The sequence below is a fragment of the Nomascus leucogenys genome, chromosome 8, assembly GCF_006542625.1.
Source record: "Nomascus leucogenys isolate Asia chromosome 8, Asia_NLE_v1, whole genome shotgun sequence".
NCBI lineage: Eukaryota > Metazoa > Chordata > Mammalia > Primates > Hylobatidae > Nomascus > Nomascus leucogenys.
The window spans coordinates 87,683,786-87,706,265 of record NC_044388.1 but is presented as its reverse complement, the minus strand read 5'-3'; the positions used below and the strand labels follow the sequence as shown (position 1 = coordinate 87,706,265).

At 40.8% G+C, this 22,480-nt stretch overlaps 1 protein-coding gene across 3 annotated transcripts in view; it reads right to left on the bottom strand.

The window, feature by feature from the left end:
* Positions 1-3,320, bottom strand: part of GNG10 (G protein subunit gamma 10) — a 134,681-nt gene extending 131,361 nt beyond the window's left edge. For 2 of the 3 annotated variants that reach the window (XM_030817620.1, XM_030817619.1), the window contains exon 1: positions 3,183-3,304. In XM_030817620.1, the coding sequence (XP_030673480.1) occupies positions 3,183-3,263 (81 nt within the window). In that variant the 5' untranslated portion in view covers positions 3,264-3,304. Of the gene's footprint in view, positions 1-3,182 lie in introns of all 3 variants that reach the window. The other variant, XM_030817618.1, reaches the window with a different exon arrangement.
* Positions 3,321-22,480: the final 19,160 nt, after the last annotated feature.

The window sequence follows — 22,480 nt, the reverse complement described above, 5'->3', positions numbered from 1 at the left end:
TATAACTGGAATTAATGGTTATATATACCAGTTATTAATTCAAAAGAAATCGAGAATCAATTATGCTCAGGCCTACTATCTTTGCATTGGGGTAGCAGGTAAACTCCACACATAGTAGGTGGAAGGACACTGTCTCCAGGACTCCTGGAGAAATGAGACTAATTAAACTCTAGTCTCAAGAACATGGTCAAAAAGTTAAGGTAAGGGGACATGCAGAGAAAATAAGAGAAGAGTAAACGTGATCAGCGTCTCTCTAACACTAGCAAGGGAGAGAGGCTCTGGGCTGGGAGACTATAAGCCCAAATACTTGCAAGCTGTCCCCTGCCATTGGAGGTGGGATAGCCTCCACCCAGGTTACCTGACTTTCCTTGGTTTGAGCCCATGTTTACCCAGCAACTTCTGCGGGGCTCCTCTAAAGGAGGAGTTCTTAGAAGGATACCAAGCATTCCTACAGCTGGGAAGGGATGTCCTCTATTATATGCTAGAAAATTGGTGTCCTGGTTTATTTTTCAGATAGCAAGTCTGTCAAAGAGAAGACACCTCTGGCTTTGCTAAACACATCTGACACTGAATGAGGATGTGAGGTAGACCAGACCCTGCAATGTTGTGACTCTCTAAGGTATTGTCTGAGAGAAGCCCTGCCAAGTACCCCAGATCATACTTCCATGAGTGCGCCTCTTAAATAGGCTTATTATCCTATTAGTAAATAAGCTTACTGTGAGCTTGGGCAATTCACCTGAATTATATGGCTCTCAGTTTCATCATCATTTTTAAAATGTAGATAATAATATCTTCCCGGCCAGGTGCCGTGGCTCATGCCTGTAATCCCAGCACTTTGGGAGCTTGAGGCGGGAGGATCACCTGAGGTCAGGAGATCGAGACCAGCCTGGCCAATATGGTGAAACTCTGTCTCTACTAAAAATACAAAAAAAAAAAAAAAAAAAAATAGCCAATTAGCGGACGTGGTGGCAGGTGCCTATAATCTCAGCTACTCGAGAGGCTGAAGCAGGAGAATTGCTTGAACCTGGGAGGCAGAGGTTGCAGTGAGCTGAGATCATGCCATTGCACTCCAACCTGGGCAACAAGAGTGAAACTCCATCTCAAAAAAAAAAAAAAAAAAAAGAATATATTTCCTCTTTCTTAGCTACTTGGCGGGTAGGCAGGCATCTGACTGGCTCACAGTTTTCCTTTCCACCTCAGGTCCCCACACTGTCTTTGTGAATTTCCAACAACCCTCGTTTCAGTTCCCTGACTTCCTCCCCTCAAACAGCCTTCTCCTCAATGCCAACAGATATAGTTACAACACCTGTAACTGCTCCACTTCTGAAATTTTACACACCAGTATCCTACTCTCTGATCACAATCTCTCCTTCCCATCCAGGGTGCTGCCTCCTTTATTCTTCCTTTATTCTGCTCTGACCTCACCAAGATCACCAGGCATCACCTCTTCCCCTTCTGTCTCACCTATCACCAGGAGGCTGGCTGCATTCCATCTCTATCCATCTAGGCTCAGCCTCTTTCTGGCCAGACCTTCACACGCCTTGCCCTCCGGCCCCACCTCCACCTTTCTGGCATACCTCCCCTGCTAACTCACTCCTCTTTCAACTACCGTTCACCTTCAGCACTCACATTCCAGGATGGTCAAAGATTGCTGCAGGAAAAAAAAATCACAAATATGACCAGCAGTCTCCCTTCTCACAGCAGCTGGGTCTTCAGTCACTGCGCATCTATGTGCCTGCTCAGGGGCCACTCCCTTAGTCCCCTTTCCTCTGCCTTAGAAGAAAACGTGGCCTCCTATTTCACAAAGAAAAGTGTCACCATACAAGTTTAGCCCATATCTAGAAACTTATCTTTACACACACCCTTACCTTCTTTCTTCCTGTCTCAGAAGCTGTGCCACCAATCCCCCGCCCTGTCTCCTCTACCAGCAATTGGCTTCCATTTGTTTCTTCCCTGGAACCTAAAAATATAATTTGTTCCTTCCTCTCAACCCTAAAACATGGCTTTTCATTTCGTAAGTTAAAAAAACACGTTATTTCCTCTTTAAAACTAGGTTTCTTTAAAAAGAAAAACATCTGCCTACCCTATGACAGTCCAGATTCTGCTTTTACTAACACGTAAGCCACCAGACCTCTGCATTCCACAGCCCTCTCTCCCTTTACCCTGTTTATTATCTTCACTCCACTTAGTACGTGAAGCGATGCTATGTACGTACCCGTTAAGTTGCTGTTTACCTTCCCCTCCAGAACCGCCCTATTCCCTGTAGCAGTGCCAGGCACACAGCAAAAGCGCCACTGAGGCACAGGGACTATCATGGGTGTGTTCCTTCTTACAGATCTTCTGCAAATAATGCTGCACTCGTTGCTAAACACAGCTCTACAACAGACGCCTTTTAGCCAGCTGGCTAAACGCTGGACATGTTGACTGAGCCCGCAGTTTTTGGAAATCCCTACTTCCTTACTCGGAAACCTTGCTGTCTCTTACTTACTTTTCTCTCGGCCACCGGCCATCGGTGTGGCTGGTCCCCGGGCCCCAGGCTCTGAGCTCTGCTCTTCGTAGAATAGGCTTTTTCGCCCCCATGCACTTGAATGACCTCTTTCAGCCCTGGGCGCTGAGCTTCAGGCCACGAGGACAAATACCTCCCGGATGGCTCCCCGGAGTCCCCAGGTCCGCAGCCGACCTCATCATTTCCCCAAACCTGCTCCCTCTCCGCTCTACCTCGGCGGGTGGCAGCGCCGTCCACCTTGTCACGACGACAGAAACCCGAGCATCCTGGCTCTCCTCCCTCTCGCTCTCATCCTACCAATCCATCACCAATTCGCGGCCCTGCGGTGGCCTCCCCAGCCCTGGGTCCACCCTCCCGGCCCGCGCGTCGCCGGCATCCCCTGCGCCCTCCGAGGAACTGACCACGGCCGCCTCCTGGAGTGGGCGCACCCCCAGGGACCGGGACCGACCACGACCGCGGGGCCCCCCAGGCGCGGCCTCCTCCCGTCAGGCCTGGGCCCCCGGCTTGCCCCGCGCGCTCCCTCACCGCGGACCCCGCCGCCCCCAGCGCCCCGCGCCCCGCCGAGGCCTCGCCGCCGCCACCGAGTTCCCCGCTGGCGGCCGGTCCGGGCCGCCGGCCTCCTCTTCTCACGCCCCGCGGGCGGAAGGACCGGAACGTGGGTACCCGGGGCCCGCACCTTGATCCTCTCCACGCCAGCCTCCAACTTTAGCTGCTCCACCAGGCGCTGCAGGGCGCTCGCGCTAGCCCCGGAGGACATGGCGGCGGCGCTGGGCTCCGAGGGCTGCTGGGCCCGGCCGGGCGGGGAGGAGCCGCCAGCCCCGAGCGCGGGTGCCGCCCCGGGGCGGGGAAGCAGCGGCGCCCGCCCCGCCGCCCCAGCCCACTCGGCGCGGAGCCACTTGCCAGAGACAGCGGGGACCCCAGCGGGCTGGCAGTGCTCTCCGCTCCTCAGCGCTTGAAACCTGAGTGGCACCTGCATCTGGGCGTGGAACCGAGGCGGGGACCCGCAGAGCGGGGCGTCCTCCAGCGAAGCTGGCGCCCCTAGGATAAGCAGGAACCGCGAGGGCGTGGGACGCGAGGATGGAGTGGGCGGCAGCAAACACGCACCCCTGAGAAATGAGAACTGGAGCCAAGGTGTGACATGAGTTGGAGGGATAGGGGGCCTTGCCAGACAGTATCCCGGGGGAACCAAGGGGAGTTCACAGGATTTTCATGAGGCAGCAACAGGTTTCTAAATGAGCCTGTTACTGTTTCATGGAGATCCTACCAGTTGATTTGGTGGAGTGAGTATGGTAAATTGGATAAAATCCCAGACCCTGACATCTTTGTGAAACATACAGAATGAAATTAAATTCAGCGTCTCTCACTGTCATCTCACCATTTAACTGTCGTCATTGTTTCCATTCTGCATTTTTTTTTTTTTTTTTTTTTTTTGAGACAGGGTCTTGTTCTGTCACCCGGGGTGGAGTGCAGTGGCGTGATCACAGCTCCTTGTAGCCTCCACCTCCTGGGCTCAGGTGATCCTCTTGCCTCAGCCTCCTGAGTAGCTGGGACTACACACACACAACACCACGCCCGGCTAATTTTTGTATTTTTAGTAGAGATGGGGTTTCACGATGTTGGCCACGCTGGTGTTGAACTCCTGGGCTCAGGTGATCCTCCCACCCCAGCCTCCCAAAGTGCTGGCATTATAGGCCTACTGCATTTTTTAATAAGTGTTTTACAAAACCGGGATCATTACTATATTTAAAATTTTTGTGTTGCTTTTTTCCATGTATCATTAATACATCATTATTCTTGTACACCATTGTATTTGTCAGAACTCACTTAAACTGAACATCGCGAAAGGTAACATATTGGCTTGCGTAACTGAAAAGTCCAGGGACTTTAAACTAGTGAATTCAATCACCCAAATAATAATGTTGGGGCTCTCATCCTCCATGTTTTGACTCTGCTTTTTCTGAGATTAGCCTCATTTTCCTTGGTGGTAGATGGACTTCTGTAGTGGTATGAAGGAAGGCGCCACACTTTCACTGTCCCCATCTAGCAAACCCAGGAAAAATAGTACCTATTTTCTTTCTAATCGTTCCAGCAAAAATCCCCATAATGAACCTCACTGGCTGGTATTAAGTCATGGGCCCACCCCTGGCCCAATTACTATTTGAAGGCAAGGATGTGTGGCATTGACGTGCTCAGATTAGCTGTGCCTGGGCCAAAGGGAGACTTGCACATTTGAAAGCCCTCTCTAGTGGCCAATTTCCTCACCACAAAGAAATTAATATGTATCTTAGTAAAGAGATGAAAGTACATGTTGGGAACATTCAACAATCAATTCTTAGATTGATGAATAGGACAAAATAGAATGATTTCATATTTAAAAGATATGGCAAAGAACTCAGTGCAAAGATATACATACTGGATTAGGAAAGGCTCATCATAGATCGTGAGAGCTGGACTTTGGAGATACGTGTCTTGCAGATGGCTCAGAAGAAAAGGAAGAACATTCCAGTATGGAGGACAGCTGGAGGTGATGCACACATGTAGAGTGAATAAATTTAAAAATAGAGGAGGCTCCAGTGACTAATAGCAGATACAAAGTTGCTAGGGCCGGAAGTCATAGAAAACCTCACATACACACAAAAGTTTATGGTAAACAGTGGGATAGCTACAGGGTAAGACATTTTGGGAATATTAATCTGAGACGAATGTGCAAAATGAACTGAAGTTGAGAAGATAAATGGCTGATGGTGGGGGAGTACCTGGAATGAGGCCCTGGGTAGGACTGTTAGAGTAGGAATGAGGGGGCACAAATTTAGAAGACGAAATCAGTGGTACTTCATGGTGGTTATGAAATGCAAAGAAAAGAGGACAAAGGGTTCTGTAGCAGAGAGTGGGCCAGAACTAATGCCAAAACAGAAATTAGGAAACAAGACTTGGCTTGAGATGAGTGAAAAACAATGTGGGGTTTGGTTTAGGAGTAACTAAGTGACTTCCACGGCACTCCTACATGCCTTTAGGCTGCTGAAAATGTTTAGTAGCCAAGATGTTAATGTGAGAGATGTCTCCACAGCAATGGCAGCTGAAATAATGAGATTACCTCAAAATCATTAGAAATGAAGGCTTTGGAGTTGCCCTCAACGAAGGGACACACGTCAGCCATGTCATACTGTGTGTATCAGCCACGAGGTAGCAGGAAAAGTCTAGGGGTGTGCTGTGTCTGCCTCCTTCATGCCGTACACACCCACTGCCCCGCCCACCTCAGTGTCACTTTGCGCCATTCAAGAGGAATGGTCTGTGATCCACGGATAAGCAGGCCGGGTGCCACTTGTACTTGAGGAAGGCTGACCATCTGTGTGATGCTCCAGACTTTCCCCAAAAGACTTCTCTTCCATTATTTTTGCATCATGGAACTTCAAAATTGAAGGGAACCATCAGACAGTGTGGCGCGTCTACAAGTTCAGAGATGAGGAAACAGACCCGCTAAGGAAAGTGAAGTGACTTGCCCAGTATCACAGAAAGTGGGAGCAGGGAAAAGAATTTCATTTTAGCTTCATTTCAGGCTGGACGCGGTGGCTCACACCTGTAATCCCAGCACTTTGGGAGGCCAAGGCGGGCGGATCACTTGAGGTCAGGAGTTCAAGACCAGTCTGGCCAACATGGTGAAACCCCGTCTCTACGGGGTTTCTACCACGCCCGGCTAATTTAAAATACAAAAATTAGCCGGGCGTGCTGGCGCATGCCTGTAGTCGCAGATACCTGGGAGGCTGAGGCACAAGTATCGCTTGAACCCGGGAGGTGGGGGTTGCAGTGAGACCACACCACTGCACTCCTGCCTGGGCGACAGAACAAGACTCCGTCTCAAACAAAGAACTCAAGGTTTACCTAGAGGACCAGAGGCCTTTCCCACATGTGCTGTGATTTCCAGGGCTCTGAAAGGTGAGGGATGGAGACAGAGTACCCTTCTTTCCTTCTCACTACAGCTAAAATGCATGGATAACCAGTATATCTTTAAAATTTTGTTACACATTTTTTTCCTTGGTTAAGCACAAACTTATAAATCTCATTTCCAAGAAACTTTCTAGAAATGTCAATACCCTTGTGATGACAAATGTTTCATTTGTTCCCCGGTTAGGAGCTATAGTTCTTCACTCCTCTGACTTGTATTTTATCACCTTTCTACTAACAGTGGATTATTCTTCCAGGAAAGGAGCTGTGAGTCACTCTTCTCCATAAAAATGACATAATGGGAAGATATTTCTGCCAATGTTATATCAAAATGGCAATAATATATACCATCTATAGTTCGCAAAATGATTAAGAGTAGGAAAACACATTAACAACTATATTTAGTGTGACACAGTATCATGTACCCTTGCCTTTCCAAAGGCAGAAAGGCCTCACCTCGTAGCCACCAACACCCCTGGCCATGCGGGATAATGATAGACTACCACCAGTGTTCCCTTAATGCCCAAGGTCTCTTAAGTCAGCTTGTGGTGAAAGCTGTCTGGCCTAGTACTTACCCTTCATGGCAGTGGGCTTTTCTTTGGCCCAGGGCAGGTCCAGAAATACCTTCAAAAAATGAAGTCCTGGAACTGGGTACCCTAAGAGTCCACTTGGTGCTCTACCTCCCTTGTGGTCATGTTAGTACCTAAGGTGCAAGACAGAGTCCCCTTTACTTTTCCCTCTGGTTTTCTCAAGCAGAAGGAAAGGAATTTTTCCCTTTAGCCACCACAGCTGGTAATGTGCTGAGTCTCATCTGAAACCAGCAAGTCTCAGAGGCTCACTAAGGCCTTTGATGTCATACCTGGGTATTGCTGCTTGTTATTCAGGTCCCAAGGGCTCTTTAGTTAGCAGGTGATTAATACTTCCAGAACTGGGTCATTTCCTTCAAGACAGCCAGTTCCCTCCTGGCCCAAGGTGTGTGCAGAAATGTTGTCTGAGAGCTTGGGTCTGGAATAGAGACCCCATGACTCTGACCATGTCCTATCCTGCTGTGTCTGAGCTGGCATCCCAGATGGAAGGCAAAGTTCTCCCCTTTGTTTCCTCTCCTCTCCTCAAGCAGAAGAAAGGGGTCTCTTTTGGACCCATAGGCTGTTCAGTCTGGGAATGGGAAGGGGTGATGCCAGAACTCTCTTGGCTGTCCCAGCTGGTGTCTCAGTATGTCACATGGTCCCCTCAGTTCATTGTCTCTGAGCCTGGTTCAGCCCTAGGATCCAACTAAAAGTTGCAGTCCTTATGGCCTAGACTGCCTTTTAAGTTTACTTAGAGACCAAAGGCTTTTTGCCCCTTGGTGGGGAGGTTTGTGGGCACTCAAGTTTGGGCTGCTGGGATCAGCAATTCCCCTCTGGCAAGGGATGGATTAAAGGCACCATCTGTGTGTGGGCATCTGCCAAGTTTGATTTGCTTTTCCTTTCTGTTCTAACAGGAGAGAACTGAGTTCAGTGCCTCACATTTTCTGAGTTCTCCCTCCTCCAGTGCCCAGAGATGCTCTCTGAACCATGCTGTTTCTGTCTGTGGTGGGAGACGGATGGCATCCACAATTCAGGACTGTTTTTTCTCTCTCTTCAGTGCTTCTTTCTGAGATGTGAAGTTAAAATTAAGTACTGTGAGTGCTCACCTGGTTTTTGGTCCTTATGAAGATGCTTTTTCTGTGTAGATAGTAGTTAAATCGATATCCTTGTTTGGGGGAACCATTGGTGTAGCTTTCTATTCCATCTTGTTCCACCTCCTAGTTTATATTTCTAACAAGTTCTTAAGTCAGGTTGATGCTGATAGTCTGAAGTTCACAGTTTTTGAGACTCAGTGGTGTAATGAATTTCACCCGTCCCTCATGATTCTACTGATCCATCATCTTCTTCAGAAAGGCTTTCTATCCATTCATACTCCCCTTGTCCTTTCCCATCTTGGGTGAGTACCTTTTTTGTTTCACTTAATATGCACTTATCATTCCACATTGGAGAGTCTGCTCCAGGTGTTAGGTGTTAGGAAGGTGGTAGCTAGAGGTATATGAGTATCCATCAGTAGAGTGAAAAAAATACATGCTTAGGTTCCTAAGGAAAAGCTTTGAATACATTTCCCATAAAAATAAATTCTGTCCTATTACCTTGTAAATCTTGAGGACAGCACCCTGTCTTATTCATCTTAGTACTCCTGGCTCTTAGAACTTCACCTGGTGCATTGTAGGAGTCAGATAAATGTTTGTTGACTTAAACAATATCAACCTTATTTTGGATTGGTTTTATGGGAAAGTATGTTTAACTCACATAAGTTAAATACTTACATAAGTTAAAATATGTTTGACTTATGGGAAAATATGACAACATACAAATAAACTTTGTGGGAGCATAATTTATTTTTTAGTTGAGGGTTGCTTTCTCTAGCACACTATGTTTGTCTCTAAATGTATGTAGGAAGGCATTCACCTGACTTTTCACACAGACACGCAAATGAGTCATTTCAAAAATAAGCACCATTTCTGGTCCAACACTTACTTAATTTATGAACCTATAATTTGCTTTTGGAAAAACCAGCTCATAAAATGATGTTGACTTGAGGTTTAAGAAAACTGGCACAGAGCTAGGAAAAAAATGTAAACTTTGTGGCAACACAGCAAAGAAAAAAATTTAAGCAGCATTTATTGTTAGTAGCTGTTAAATGTAAGCATTCACTGTAGCAGACAGTCTTCCTTTGGAAAACACAGGCAATGACAGAGGATAACAAATAGATGTTGTTGCCAGTGTTCTCTCCAGAAGAAACATGAAAGTTGGGGAAAAAATTAACAAAAGTCCAATTTGGAAGATTGGTTAAGGAGTATATAATGTAATCGCTGTTCAGGTATACATTCATCAAAGCTATTGACATAGTTCTCTTATTAGCTAATATTTAAAATTTTGTTTCAAGGAAATGGTACATCTGTAAAGTACCAGAGGCAAGAGGGTCTGGAGTAGTTGCCATTAAACCTCTTTGCTAATTGGACACGCCAGCCACTGCTACATTAGTCTACAGTCTTACCTGACAGGCTAAACAAACCGAGTTAACTGAACATCTGAAATTAATGTGTTTACTTTAAGAAACGCGAAGTCTGATTCGATTAGCCTCCAAAGTCATGGAGCCTACAGAATTTAATGTTGGAGGTTTTGTTTTCTTTTTTGTTTTTAATGCGTACTCCGCTGTTTACAGAACCCAGATTAATGAGGGGATGTATTTTTTTTGTCTTAGAGGCTGAAAACTTAAAAAATTGGATGAAAATTATGAAGATAGTCTGACATGATATATTAAGAGCTCTGAATGATGCCTAGGGATGTAGAAGAGGACAAAAACACTTGAGTAAGTAAACAGAGTTTATGAGACTTGTTTATGCCAGGAAAGCAAGATGAATATTTCTGACTAAAAGTTAATTAACTATTTTGCCTCAGCAAGCCAATTTGTTGTCTTAAACTTTGATTCATTAACTACAAGCTCAGACGATTGCTTGTTTCTTAGTGTACTTGTAGACTGAGTTTGTGTTAAATGGTGCTGTGAGATACTGTCTGTTCTTCCCAATTGAAACTAACCAAAAAGGCTATTATAAAGAAAGTAAGACTTTTTAAGTGGCAGTAAGTAGATGGGTATTCTTTCAGAGCAAAGCCTAAGAACTATATGGCCTAATTGCAAAGCCAGTCAACCCTTATTAAATAAAACAAGGGTAAATCCAGGATTTTTGAGTCTATACATTTAATGGGGCATGAGAGTTGACGAGTTGGCAATTCTAAAGTTTTAAGACTTGTGAACTTGAGTGGTTCCCCTTCAGGGTTTTTCACTTGGAGGCTCTAACCCCTTTTTTTTTAATATGTTGTGCTGAGAAAAATAAATCTCCATTTGTCAAGATATTGGCTTTGTCTCTTATCATTGCATGTTTTGTGAAAGCCCATTTGTTGGATAAGGAACGTCTTTGAACTCATAAATGGGCAAGTGAAAAGCAAGGAGTTTAGGGGAAAAGAGTAACAACTATACTCCTAGTATATTGATCTTTAAGATTTTAATAACAGCTAAAGAAGATATGTGAAGAGTCAGAATATATGCTTCTTTTAAAAAAGTCACCCCATACACAACTAAATCTATATCATAGGGCATATTTGTAAAAATTCATGTAACTTAGGTAAGCTGTGTCTGTAAACTTTGATACAAATGGAAAAGAGGAAACACTATTCTTCACAAGGAGTGATTGCTTTTTACTCTAGCACACAACAGAAAACCTTCTGTCTTGCACTGGCTCTCTGATCCTAGCATGGAAGACAAACAGCCCTGTCCCTCTATGAGAATTCTTCTTATTAGTGCAGATACTAGAGCCCCTTCAATATGGACTAGACCATGAGTTCCATGAGAGTAGGATGTGTGTTCATAGCTGTACCTAGTACCTAGAACAATGATTATTGAATGAATAAGGCAATGACTGAACAAATGATGAATGTACCAAGACATTTTGATAGCTACTGAGAAGGTTATAGTCTTGTTTGGTGAAATGATTAATGAATTAAACCCAAGTTTTCTGCAAAAGTCTGGACTAAGCAGAAAGTTTATGGTGAATGAATTACAATCTTTGCTCTTCTACTTATTAAGTAACTTTGGGTAATCTATTTAGTAAAAGGTGAAAGATTTATACAATCTGAAGAGAAACCAGAGCATGGGTAACCTATTTAATCTCTCTAATCTCAATTTTCTTATTTATAAATTAGGGTTAATAATGATAATACCTTTCTCATAGGCTTTCTGTGAGGAATGAAAAAGATAATGTTTGTAAAGTGCTTAGCAGAGTGCCTGCTACTTGGCTGTAAGAATTTGTGAAGCTGCCATCTGCTATGAGGCGATTAATCCTAAAGTGAAATTTGTCTCAAAGGAGAGTCAGAAAATACCAGCATCTACAGTTGAGGCTTTAGAAAGACAGAAAAATTTAACTAGTAGAAATTTATAAAATAACTTTCGCATTTTCAAAGATTTCAGCCTGTGATATATACTGATGAGTTACATTCATGCCTGCTGTCTTTACTAAAGAAAAAACCACAAAAGTTGACCAAGTTGGATATGTCTCATAATATATATAGGTACATATATAACATTATAAAAAATAGCAAGAACATCAACAAAAATGAATACAGCCATTCTATGGATTAAATGTCCAAAAGTTATAAAATGATCAGAAGTGTAATGACAGTGGTGAAATAGGGTTTTATTTAAGAGAATCCTGCGATGTTTTAGAATAGCATGTATGTTGAATAGGAGCGGTGAGAGAGGGCATCCCTGTCTTGTACCAGTTTTCAGAGGGAATGCTTCCAGTTTTTGCCCATTCAGTATGATATTGGCTGTGGGTTTGTCATAGATAGCTCTTATTATTTTGAGATACGTCCCATCAATACCTAATTTATTGAGAGTTTTTAGCATGAATGGTTGTTGAATTTTGTCAAAGGCCTTTTCTGCATCTATTGAGATAATCATGTGGTTTTTGTCTTTGGTTCTGTTTATATGCTGGATTACATTTATTGATTTGCATATGTTGAACCAGCCTTGCATCCCAGGGATGAAGCCCACTTGATTATGGTGGATAAGCTTTTTGATATGCTGCTGGATTTGGTTTGCCAGTATTTTATTGAGGATTTTTGCATCAATGTTCATCAAGGATATTGGTCTGAAATTCTCTTTTTTGGTTATGTCTCTGCCAGGCTTTGGTATGAGGACGATGCTGGCTTCATAAAATGTGTTAGGGAGGATTCCCTGTGATTCCTCAGGGATCCAGAACTAGAAATACCATTTGACCCAGCCATCCCATTACTGGGTATATACCCAAAGGACTATAAATCATGCTGCTATAAAGACACATGCACACATATGTTTATTGCGGCACTATTCACAATAGCAAAGAGTTGGAACCAACCCAAATGTCCAACAACGATAGACTGGATTAAGAAAATGTGGCACATATACACCATGGAATACTATGCAGCCATAAAAAATGATGAGTTCATGTCCTTTGTAGGGACATGGATGAAATTGGAAAACATCATTCTCAGTAAACTATCGCAAGGACAAAAAACCAAACACCGCATGTTCTCACTCATAGGTGGGAATTGAACAATGAGAACTCATGGACACAGGAAGGGGAACATCATACTCCGGGGACTGTTGTGGGGTTGGAGGAGGGGGGAGGGATAGCATTAGGAGATATACCTAATGCTAAATGACGAGTTAATGGGTGCAGGAAATCAACATGGCACATGGATACATATGTAACAAACCTGCACATTGTGCACATGTACCCTAAAACCTAAAGTATAAAAAAAAAAAAAAAGAATAGCATGTATGTGTGTGGCAGGGTGTGGGGGAGGCACTGAGACTTTGGAGGATGAGTGGCTAAAGACTTTTTTGGGCATACTGAAAAAAATGGAGCTTGGACCCTGATTAATATAGTACGATAGGAATGCTCTTTACCACTTATAAATCAACAGCGAATGAGGGATGCAACCTTATATCGAACTTGCTTTTAATCCTTGTAACATAGCAGCAGGCTTGCTATCTTTGGTCTGTAAGTTGTACCTATACGTTCTTCTCTATGGAGGGAGAAAGAGGAGATTGTCCTTTATTTCCTCCCGCTGGGTTGTCTCCATGGGTGGATTCCCTTGCCACTACATCATCCACATTAAAGTGTCATGATAGACTACTACTGATGGGGGTAGTTGTGGAGGTTGTTTACTGCAATGTACTCATCTCAACCAAAAGAAAACATGCATGCACACACACACGCGCGCACACACACACACACTGCTGAAAAAGGTTCAATAAACAATTTTCTAAAAAATGGTGATAAGAAACACATGACCTAAAATTTACCATCTTAACCATTTTAAGTGTGCAACTCAGTGGTGTTAAGTATTTTCACATCGTTTTGCAACAGATCTCCGGAACTTTTTATCTTGTAAAACGGCAACTCTGTATCCATTGAACAACTCCCCATTTCCCCCTACCCTCCAGTTCCTGGAAACTACCATTCTACTTTTTGTTTCTATGAATTGGATTCCTTTAAATACCTCATATAAATGGAATCATACAGTATTTGTCTTCTATGACTGGCCTATTTCATTTAGCCTAATGTCCTCAAGGTTCACCAGTGTCATATTATGTAATAGGATTTCCTTCTTTTTTAAGGCCAATAATAGTCCATGGTATATATATACCACATTTTCTTTATCCATTTATTTGTTGATGGACATTGGGTTGCATCAATTGGCTACCGTATGAAATGCTGCAATGAATGTGGGTGTGCACATGTCTTTGAGATCGTGTCTAAGTGGCTCTTTATTCAATATTCCTGGTGAATAAAGTCAAACCAGAATGGAATGGGGAATATCATGAGTCATCAATGTTTGTTTTAATCTGGTGAATTCATTTCTATTCACTACCAAAGAGTGTGGGGCCTCACTGCCAAAATCTCTATGTGATCCCTAAATGAATGTTTATTATGCAGAAACGCCTTCTCTTTGTTTCTCATACTACCTAAACCCATTTTCCTGTATCTCAGCTCTTTTTAATTATTTTGGTACTTCTAAAGTTCCTGCTTTATGTCCCCCCTTTCCCTGGAGTTTCATCTTTCCTTTTGTATCAGGCAAGTTCATGGAATTCTCTTATATTTTTGAGATTTTCAATATTCCCATGAGTGTTCTAATACTCTACATGTATCACTCCTCTACACGTTTATGCTCTTTTGAGTCATAGGTGTGGAGATAAGAAGGAAGAAAGTAGTTGGGGTTGAGGAGTAATCTTCACTCTGGTTGCAGTAGGCTCTTTTGTCTTCAGTGTGTCTAAATAGATAAGTAATGAGTGAATGAATGACTAAATGACATCTTGTCTTGCTGGGTTTCTGTTAATCTGACTTGTACACTGGATGGCTAATATTAGAAAAGTATTACTTTTCTAATATTATGTATTAGATATATTATATATATCTACTATAAAGAGTATTACATGTCTCTTTATCAAAAGAGACATGTAATTCAAGAGTTGGTACCCATATCCTTGTCTTGATTTCATACAAGACAAAAAGGTTGAAGCAGCAATGTAAGTTTGTCTATGTAGAGTCAGGATTAGGAGTTTCTTCTGTACCAGTGAGGATATGGCAGGGCCAGTGACTAAGGCAATGGAAGTCAGTTTGGCAGGGAAGCTCAGCGAGGCACTATAAGTCACTATTAAGCGCCACAGTGTATGATAAAAGGCAACTAAGAAAGAAAGAATAAGAGACCAGGACAAATAGATATGTACCGAGAGAGGTCAAAAGTTAGGTAAGATGTTTGGATATCAGGAATGGGACACAAGCAGCAAAAACTGAGGCATGTGTAGAGTTCATGGATTAATAACATTAATACTACTATTAAGAATTATAAGCCAGGCACGGTGGCTCATGCCTGTAATCCCAGCACTTTGGGAGGCCCAGCTGGGCGGATCACTTGAGGTCAGGAGTTCAAGACCAGCCTGGCCAACATGGTGAAAACCCATCTCTACCAAAACTACAAAAATTAGCCAGGTGTGGTGGCGGGTGCCTGTAATTTCAGCTACTCAGGAGGCTGAGGCAGGAGAATTGCTTGAACCCGGGAGACAGAGGTAGCAGTGAGCCCAGATCGCGCCACTGCACTCCAGCCTGGGCGACGAGAGTGAGACTCCATCTCAAAAAAAAAAAAAAAAGAGAAAAAAGAAAAAAAGATTTCTTAATTTGTACTGGATACTGTTAAGTACTTTCCATACATTGGGTCATTCAATCCTTACTATAACCCTATGAGGTAAGTTGTACACTTACCTTAATTTTACAAACAAGGAAACAAAGTCTCAGAGAGGTCAAATAACCTATGCAAGGACAGACTCAGCAGTTGAAAGAGTTGGTTTTCAGATTTAATAATGGCTTCTGGTTGTAGGAATATATAAATTGGATTGGGGGAGTCAGGGGATAAGTAAAATGTCACTTAGCTCCCTGTAATGAGACTTGCAGTGCATTTCCTGGTGTGTAACAGGTATCATTTATCATTTGATCAAGATTCAGTCAATGACCTTGTTTGCATAAATGAGATTTCAACCCAATTTCCTGAAAATCTGGTAGTTGCTTCTGCATAATCAAACGAAAAGGAGTATAGGAGTGAAAATCTTAAGTTTCCAATTCTTGAGAGACTGTTTTCAAACATGTTCCCAGAAGTAGTTCCATACTTACCAAAATTATCTTAAATTGTTGTTTAAAAATATTTTCACTTTAGAGAGGGATACTAGTTTTAACTGTTGTATTTTTAAAAATTAGAAACATTTGCCTTCTAAGCCAGGCTTTAAAAAAAGTTTTACTATCTTATATCTGGCATAAAAGTTTTGAAAAATGAGACATTAGGACAGTGATCCGAGACTTTAAAACTTGAGAAAGAATCTCACCCTGCGGGGAGGAATTGCAAGACTGAGAATGTGGAAGGGAAAGGATTGGATGGAAATAATTTTGGATTTGGTACCAGAAGACGCAGGTTTATTTTTGTTTCCTGCTAAATCCAAACCTGAAACTGAGAATGATAATGCCACATTTTAAGAGTTATTGTGTAATTTAAATGAAATAATGTTACACAAAATATACTTTATAAAATGTAAATTTAATAAAGCAATGTCAGGCATTTATTGTCGCAACTGAATTATTAATGTTGAGGCTATATAAATAAATCTTCAATACAACTTTTATTTTTCATACTAATAATGCTTCTGTCAACTTGAAGAGTCAAGAGAAGTAGCTGGTGAAAATAAGCATAGCTTGAAATATGAATTGTTAGCTGGTGAAGACGGGCCAAGAAATCACACCTTCTCTTGGAGACAAAGACTAAATTACAAGTTCTTCCACCTGGACTTCCAGTTGTGGGAGCTTCAAGTTTCAGAAGTAACTTCCAAGACCCACCAGAGGGAGCTCATGCACTTCCTAGGCACTACTGGTTAGCTTTTTAATATCTTATTCAAAACAGGCAGTAGTTTGGGAGGTGAGGTGTGATAAAGAAAATGGATTAAGGGAAATGAACTCCTTCAAGAAAAATCATTGGGGAATACAAAGTTAACTCCTTTAGTGTGTTTGAAAGTGTCTGAGAAAATTCTGGCTAGAATCCCTTTTAACCAGCTCCCTTAAAAGAAAAGTAACTGCTGCAGTCGTTTCCAGATTAATCTTTCTGGCTTAACACCTATTCCAAATATTCTCTTCTTAGACAAGAGCATTGAGAGATGATTATCCACTAATGTCATCCAACTCCACTTAGCCCGGGCTGCTTTGTGAGATAGCTAGGAATATCACAGTTTAGATATTTGTGGTCACAGTTGAATTCAGTTAATCATCCAGAGAGCAAGAGTAGAGTAGAGGTATATGCTTACACATTTAACAACATGCTTATTATCTGATGTAATTTTGTAGACTGTCAGAGATGAAGAAACCAGTTTTGTGTGCGTGTGCGTGTGTGTGTGTGTGTGTGTGTGTGTGTCTGACTGAACGCGTATATGGTGGAGAACTGGGATGGGTAGAATGCAGCATGAAACAATGACAGAGGGAGAGGTCCTCAGTTTTGATGTTATTCATTTTATGACGTGGCATACTTCTAAGGTCTACAAACATGATCCGAAAGGAGATGTCTGAAAAGGAGTAACCCATCTGCATGTAAAGCAACACAGTCAATAGAAGAGACAAACTTTGGCTACTAGTATTTTATTATAAATATTATATTACAATTGAAAAGTAGGTACAATTATAAATCCAGTCAATGTATTATAAGTATTAATTATTTCATGGAATGCTTATTTTCCAGGAAAGCTTTTTGTAAATTGAGTTGGTATCATATAAAATATAATTTTCTCATTAAATTTTATAATAAAATTGAAAATGCATTTCAAAGTATACATTTTTGGCTCAATTCATATTGAAATTACTAAGGCAATACATCTTTTAAAAGCAAATAATTAAAGGAAAATAATGGCTGTTTTTGACAAACCATTAACAAGGACATATTTTGCTATTAGTAAATCAGTAATGAAACAAATCACAAAATGCCAAGTCATAGGGTTGAAGTTTGAATTAAATGAAATGCAATGAGTTCAAGTTTGTTACCAGGAGAGGGCAAGTGGCTACCTCCCAAAGTGTCTACACAAAGGAGTATTCTCTATTGCCTGTGAAATCAGAACCTGGGTTCGTCAACCCTTTCAAAATGAATTAATCTTTCAGGGAATAATCAATATATTAATTAAATACAATGAGAAATATACCTTGAATTTTGAAATCAATATGACCAGTGAATTGTTTCATAATAGGAAAACCTCCCAGGTATGTTATGTTTAATCAAATTGATTTATATCTATACAATCAGAATAAAAGGACTGATTTGGTTAGCTAAAAGGGTTTTTGCTTTTTTTCCCCCAGCTAAGTGATTTGAAAGACTGTTTTCACTGCAGGGATAGCTTTTCACATGGGATAGAAATGTTTAATACCTGGGAGCCAAAATCCTCTTCTTTGGATGCTGTTTGGATGGCCTTGGGGTGTGGTAGAGAGTAGGCACGACTCTTGCTCTCAGCTGATTTCCAATCTAGTGGGAGAGCAGACAGTAAACAGTACGTGAACTAAATGTGATGGTGAGAGTGCTGTGGATCACATAAGAAAAGGGCATTTCACCCAACTTGTGTAGCGGGGAAGCGTCAAGGAATACCTTCAAAGGAAACCATGTGAACCAGTTTCATTTTTATCTGGAAAATTGTGCAGGAACAATAGATATCTGTCTTCAAGAATGTTTCAAACATAGCTGGCAATAAATTCCATGTTCCATATGATTGAGGGTGTGAGCAATTATTCAGCTACTTGGGCAGGATCAGATTATTTGCAATTCATGGGATCTTTCTCTTAATATTATTCAGTAATTCACCTCAACAGCATTTGTTGAACATGGCCTCCTGACAATTGGATGTGGTTCATATTTCAGCTTGAACTTCTGGCTTTTGTTGATGTAGGATTCAGCTTACTGCACAGTCAGTATTTTGTGGATTAGCTTACTATTGATGGGTATTACTAGTTTGGTTAATGGTTTGCCAAGGGAACCTGTTAATCAGGAGACAAAAGAATATATGACTAATAAGGTAAGCAAATTACAAAAACACTTTCCTTCAAGTGCCATATCAAACATATGTAATCAAAATTGAATTATCAATATATCTGTCTGCAAATATGTTCCCCCACAAGCTCCACCAGGGGCATAATCATCAACCATTCAATTGCTCAGGCCAAAATCCTAGGAGTTATTTATGATTCTTTTCTTCCTACATAATTTATATCTAATTTCTCAGCAAATCCTGTTGGCTATACCTCAAAAATATGTCCCAAATCCTGCCACTTCTTCTGATCTCTATTGCTAAAACTTTGGTCCAAGCCACCATCAATTTTCACCCAGACCTCTGCAACCAGTTGGTATCTTTTCTTCCAGTGTCCCTCTCACCCCACATCCCCTGTCCTGATGCACTTACATACAATAGGCAGAAAGATCCTACATAATTTCATTCCATTCTGTTCAGAATAAAATCCAATCTTTACCTTGGCCTATAAGACCTCATCTGGATGTGGGCCCTGCTATCTCTCAGACCTCACTTCCCACCACTCACAACAGCCACCCTAAACTGTAGGGTGTATCAGAGTGCTCTGTAGATTTACATCAAGTCTAATTGGATTTATAATGTTTTTAAGTTTTTAATTTCCATGCTGATCTTGTTACTTTTACTGGGACTCTATTTCTTCATGTGGATTTGAGTTACTGTCTAATGGCCTTTAATTTCAGCCTGAAAGATTCCAAATGTCCCTTAGACTAAATTCAATGTCTGGGTTTCAGGAACAATTTCAAATAACTGTTTTCCTGAGTATGGACTGTACTTTATTATTCCCTTGCATTTCTCATAATTTTTTGAAAAATTGATATTATAAATAATATAATGTAAGAGTTCTGAAAATCAGATTTCACCTCTCCCAAGGTTTTTTTGTTATTGTTTGTTGTAGCGTAATTGCCTAGCAGTTTCTTCCTGCTCACTGCACATACAAAAATCAGTCCACTGAGGCTATAGCACTGCAGTAGAGAGTTTAATTGACATATTGTGGGCCCATATGGGAGAATTGGAGTTATGACTCAAATTAGTCTTCCTGAAGGATTGGAGCTTAAAGTTTTTATGGACAATTTGGTGGACAGGGAGCTAGGAAATGGGTGCTGCTTATTAGTTAAGGAATGAAATTATAGGTGTGTGGAAAACAGAATGGTTGCTGCTGATTGGTTGGGGAGTAAAACTATAGAGGTGATGAAAATGTTCCTTCTGTGCTGGTTCCACCTTTAGGTGGAGCCACAGGATCAGTGGAATCGTTAAGTCATGAGTCTGGGTGGGGTCATTCTGAAAGATATGTCAAGAAACCAATCTTAGCTTCTTCAATAGTGATGCTATCTATAGGAGCAATTCAGAAAGTCACAAATCTTGTGCTTACTGGCCACATGATCTCTGAGCAATAAGACATTATAGAAACTATAGCTATTTTATCAGAATTCAAGCCACTCTTATAATCCAAACGTTGTAGGCTTTTGTTAGTTTTACAAAGGCAGTTTAGTTTTGGGAAGGGCTATTATCATCTTTGCTTTAAGGTAAAACTATGAACTAAATTCCTCCCCAAGTTAGCTTGGTCTATGCTCAGGAATGACCAAGAACAGCTTGGAAGTCAGAAGCAAGATGGAATCAAGTATGTCAGATTTCCCTTACTGTCGTAATTCTGCAAAGACAATTTCAGTAGTAGTTTTTGTGTATGTGTGTGACTTTTCTAAATTGATTCTATAAAGTCTGTATTCTTTGTCATGTGTAAACCTGAAGTCTCTGCTTTGTTAGCTTAGTTGTTAGTTGGTAATTGGAAATAAATTTTTTTGAGTTCCTGAAACCAGTAAGTGTCCCAGTCTTTGCCAAGTGGCTCTCTGTGCACTTTAGGGTATGCATTTAACACTCAGTGAAACTCTTGATATCTTGTTTAATCCACATTTGCTGCTTGCATACAGCCTCTTGAGCAGCCTCTGCATGTCTTTCCTGACTGAGCATATGCAAAACTGTGCACAGCTCTGGACAGGGATGTGGACTTCTAGATTGCCAGGGACATGTCAGAGCTTTCAAAACCCCTATGGAGATTTTATTCTCCAGCCTTTTCCTTTTCAAGCTTTTTGGTTAGTCTATTATTTCTCTCAATTGTTATCAACTACTTTAGGCAGCTGCAAAGTTAATCACTTGCCTGAAATTGTTTTCAGCAACACCTCAAATCTGCAGAAAAAGAGCTTTTTGTACTGGGGGATGTCCAAACCAGGTCCAGATAGGTCAAATAATAAAAGTTCTCTGTTAATGGGGTTTTGAAAGGTCCAGCTGTGTTCTATCCTTAAAGTACAAAAAAATGCAGGTTGTAATTTTTCAATGCTACTGTGGAATTGAAGAGCGGGGGATAGGATTGGGTTAAGTTAAAACACCACAGATTTCACCATTTAGTTGTTTTTCTTGAGTACATATTTCATAGACTGCTGCAAAACTTTAATGCCCAGAGTTCTGTAAAGGTGTATTTTGACATTTTTTGGTCAAACATTTTGTTTTTATGAGGAGATAATTTTTGGAGGTTCTTATTTTATTTTCACTTGGCTGTTGTGACCTGGCTGTTGTTGATTTCTTTATGACAATTTTAAAGCCTGCTAGTGTATCAAATTCTTTTATAGTTTGAGTTACCATTGTTATTGATTCTCTAAAGGCTTTTGTAATCATACTCTCTGCTAACAGAGATAGTTTTACTTCCTCTTTACCATTTTTTATGCCTTTAATTGACTTCTTTTGCTTAATTGCCTTGGTTAACACATACATTTCAATGTTGCATAGTAGTGGAGACAGTGGTCAACCGTTATCTTTTTTTTTTGTGTTAATGGAAATGCTTCTAGGGTTTTGTCTTAGTAAGATGCTGGCTTTTGATATATTTTATCATGTGAATAAAGCATACTTTTATTGTTATTTTGTTGGATGTTTTATCAGACACTGGTGTTGAATTTTGTCAAAGGCTTTAAAGCATCTCTCCAGATGATTAAATTACTGTCTCCCTTAGATCTTTAAGATACTGTATTATATTAATGGTCTATCATTATTAGTGATATTCAATATTGAGTCAGTTTGCATTTCTGGATTAAATTTTACTTTCTTAAAGTCGTATTGTATTTTGTTTGCTAATAGAATTTTACATCAATATCCATACATTATATTGATCGGTAATTTTGTTTTTTTTAGTATTGTATCAATATTTTACTTGATTTTCTGTATTTTAAATGTTCTGGAACAATTTATGTAGCATTGAGACTATCTAATTTTTGAAAGTTTGTAGAAGTTTACTTTTGAGTCATCTTTTTTGGTACTGCATGGTCGGGTAATTCTCGGAAAACTTACTGTTTCTTCCTGGGAAAATATCCAATTTATGCCTTCTTTTTCTGATGTGGTCAAGTTTAGTAAATGCTAGTTATTCAAGAACTTATCTTTTTGCTTTATATATTCAAATTAATTATGTCAAGGTTACAAAGTAGCTTCTTATAAAAATATTATGTTTAAATTATTGTTTCTTGTTATAATTTCTCATTTTAATATTTATGATTTCTCATTTTATTTTGGTTCACCTATTTTTTCTAAAAATGATTATTTGAAGTCTAATTTTCTATTCTCTGCCTTATTAATTTCTGATTTTGTCTATATATTTCTTACCTCATGTCTTCATTTGGTTTATTTTCTTGTTTTTATTCTACCTCTGTGAGATGAAAATTTACATCATTTACTTTTATCTTTCATTTTTATTGGTCAAAGTAATAAAGGCTGTAGATTTTCTTCTCATCATTGCTTTAAATATGTCTCACAGATCCTCATTTCCAGTGTTTTAACTATGATATT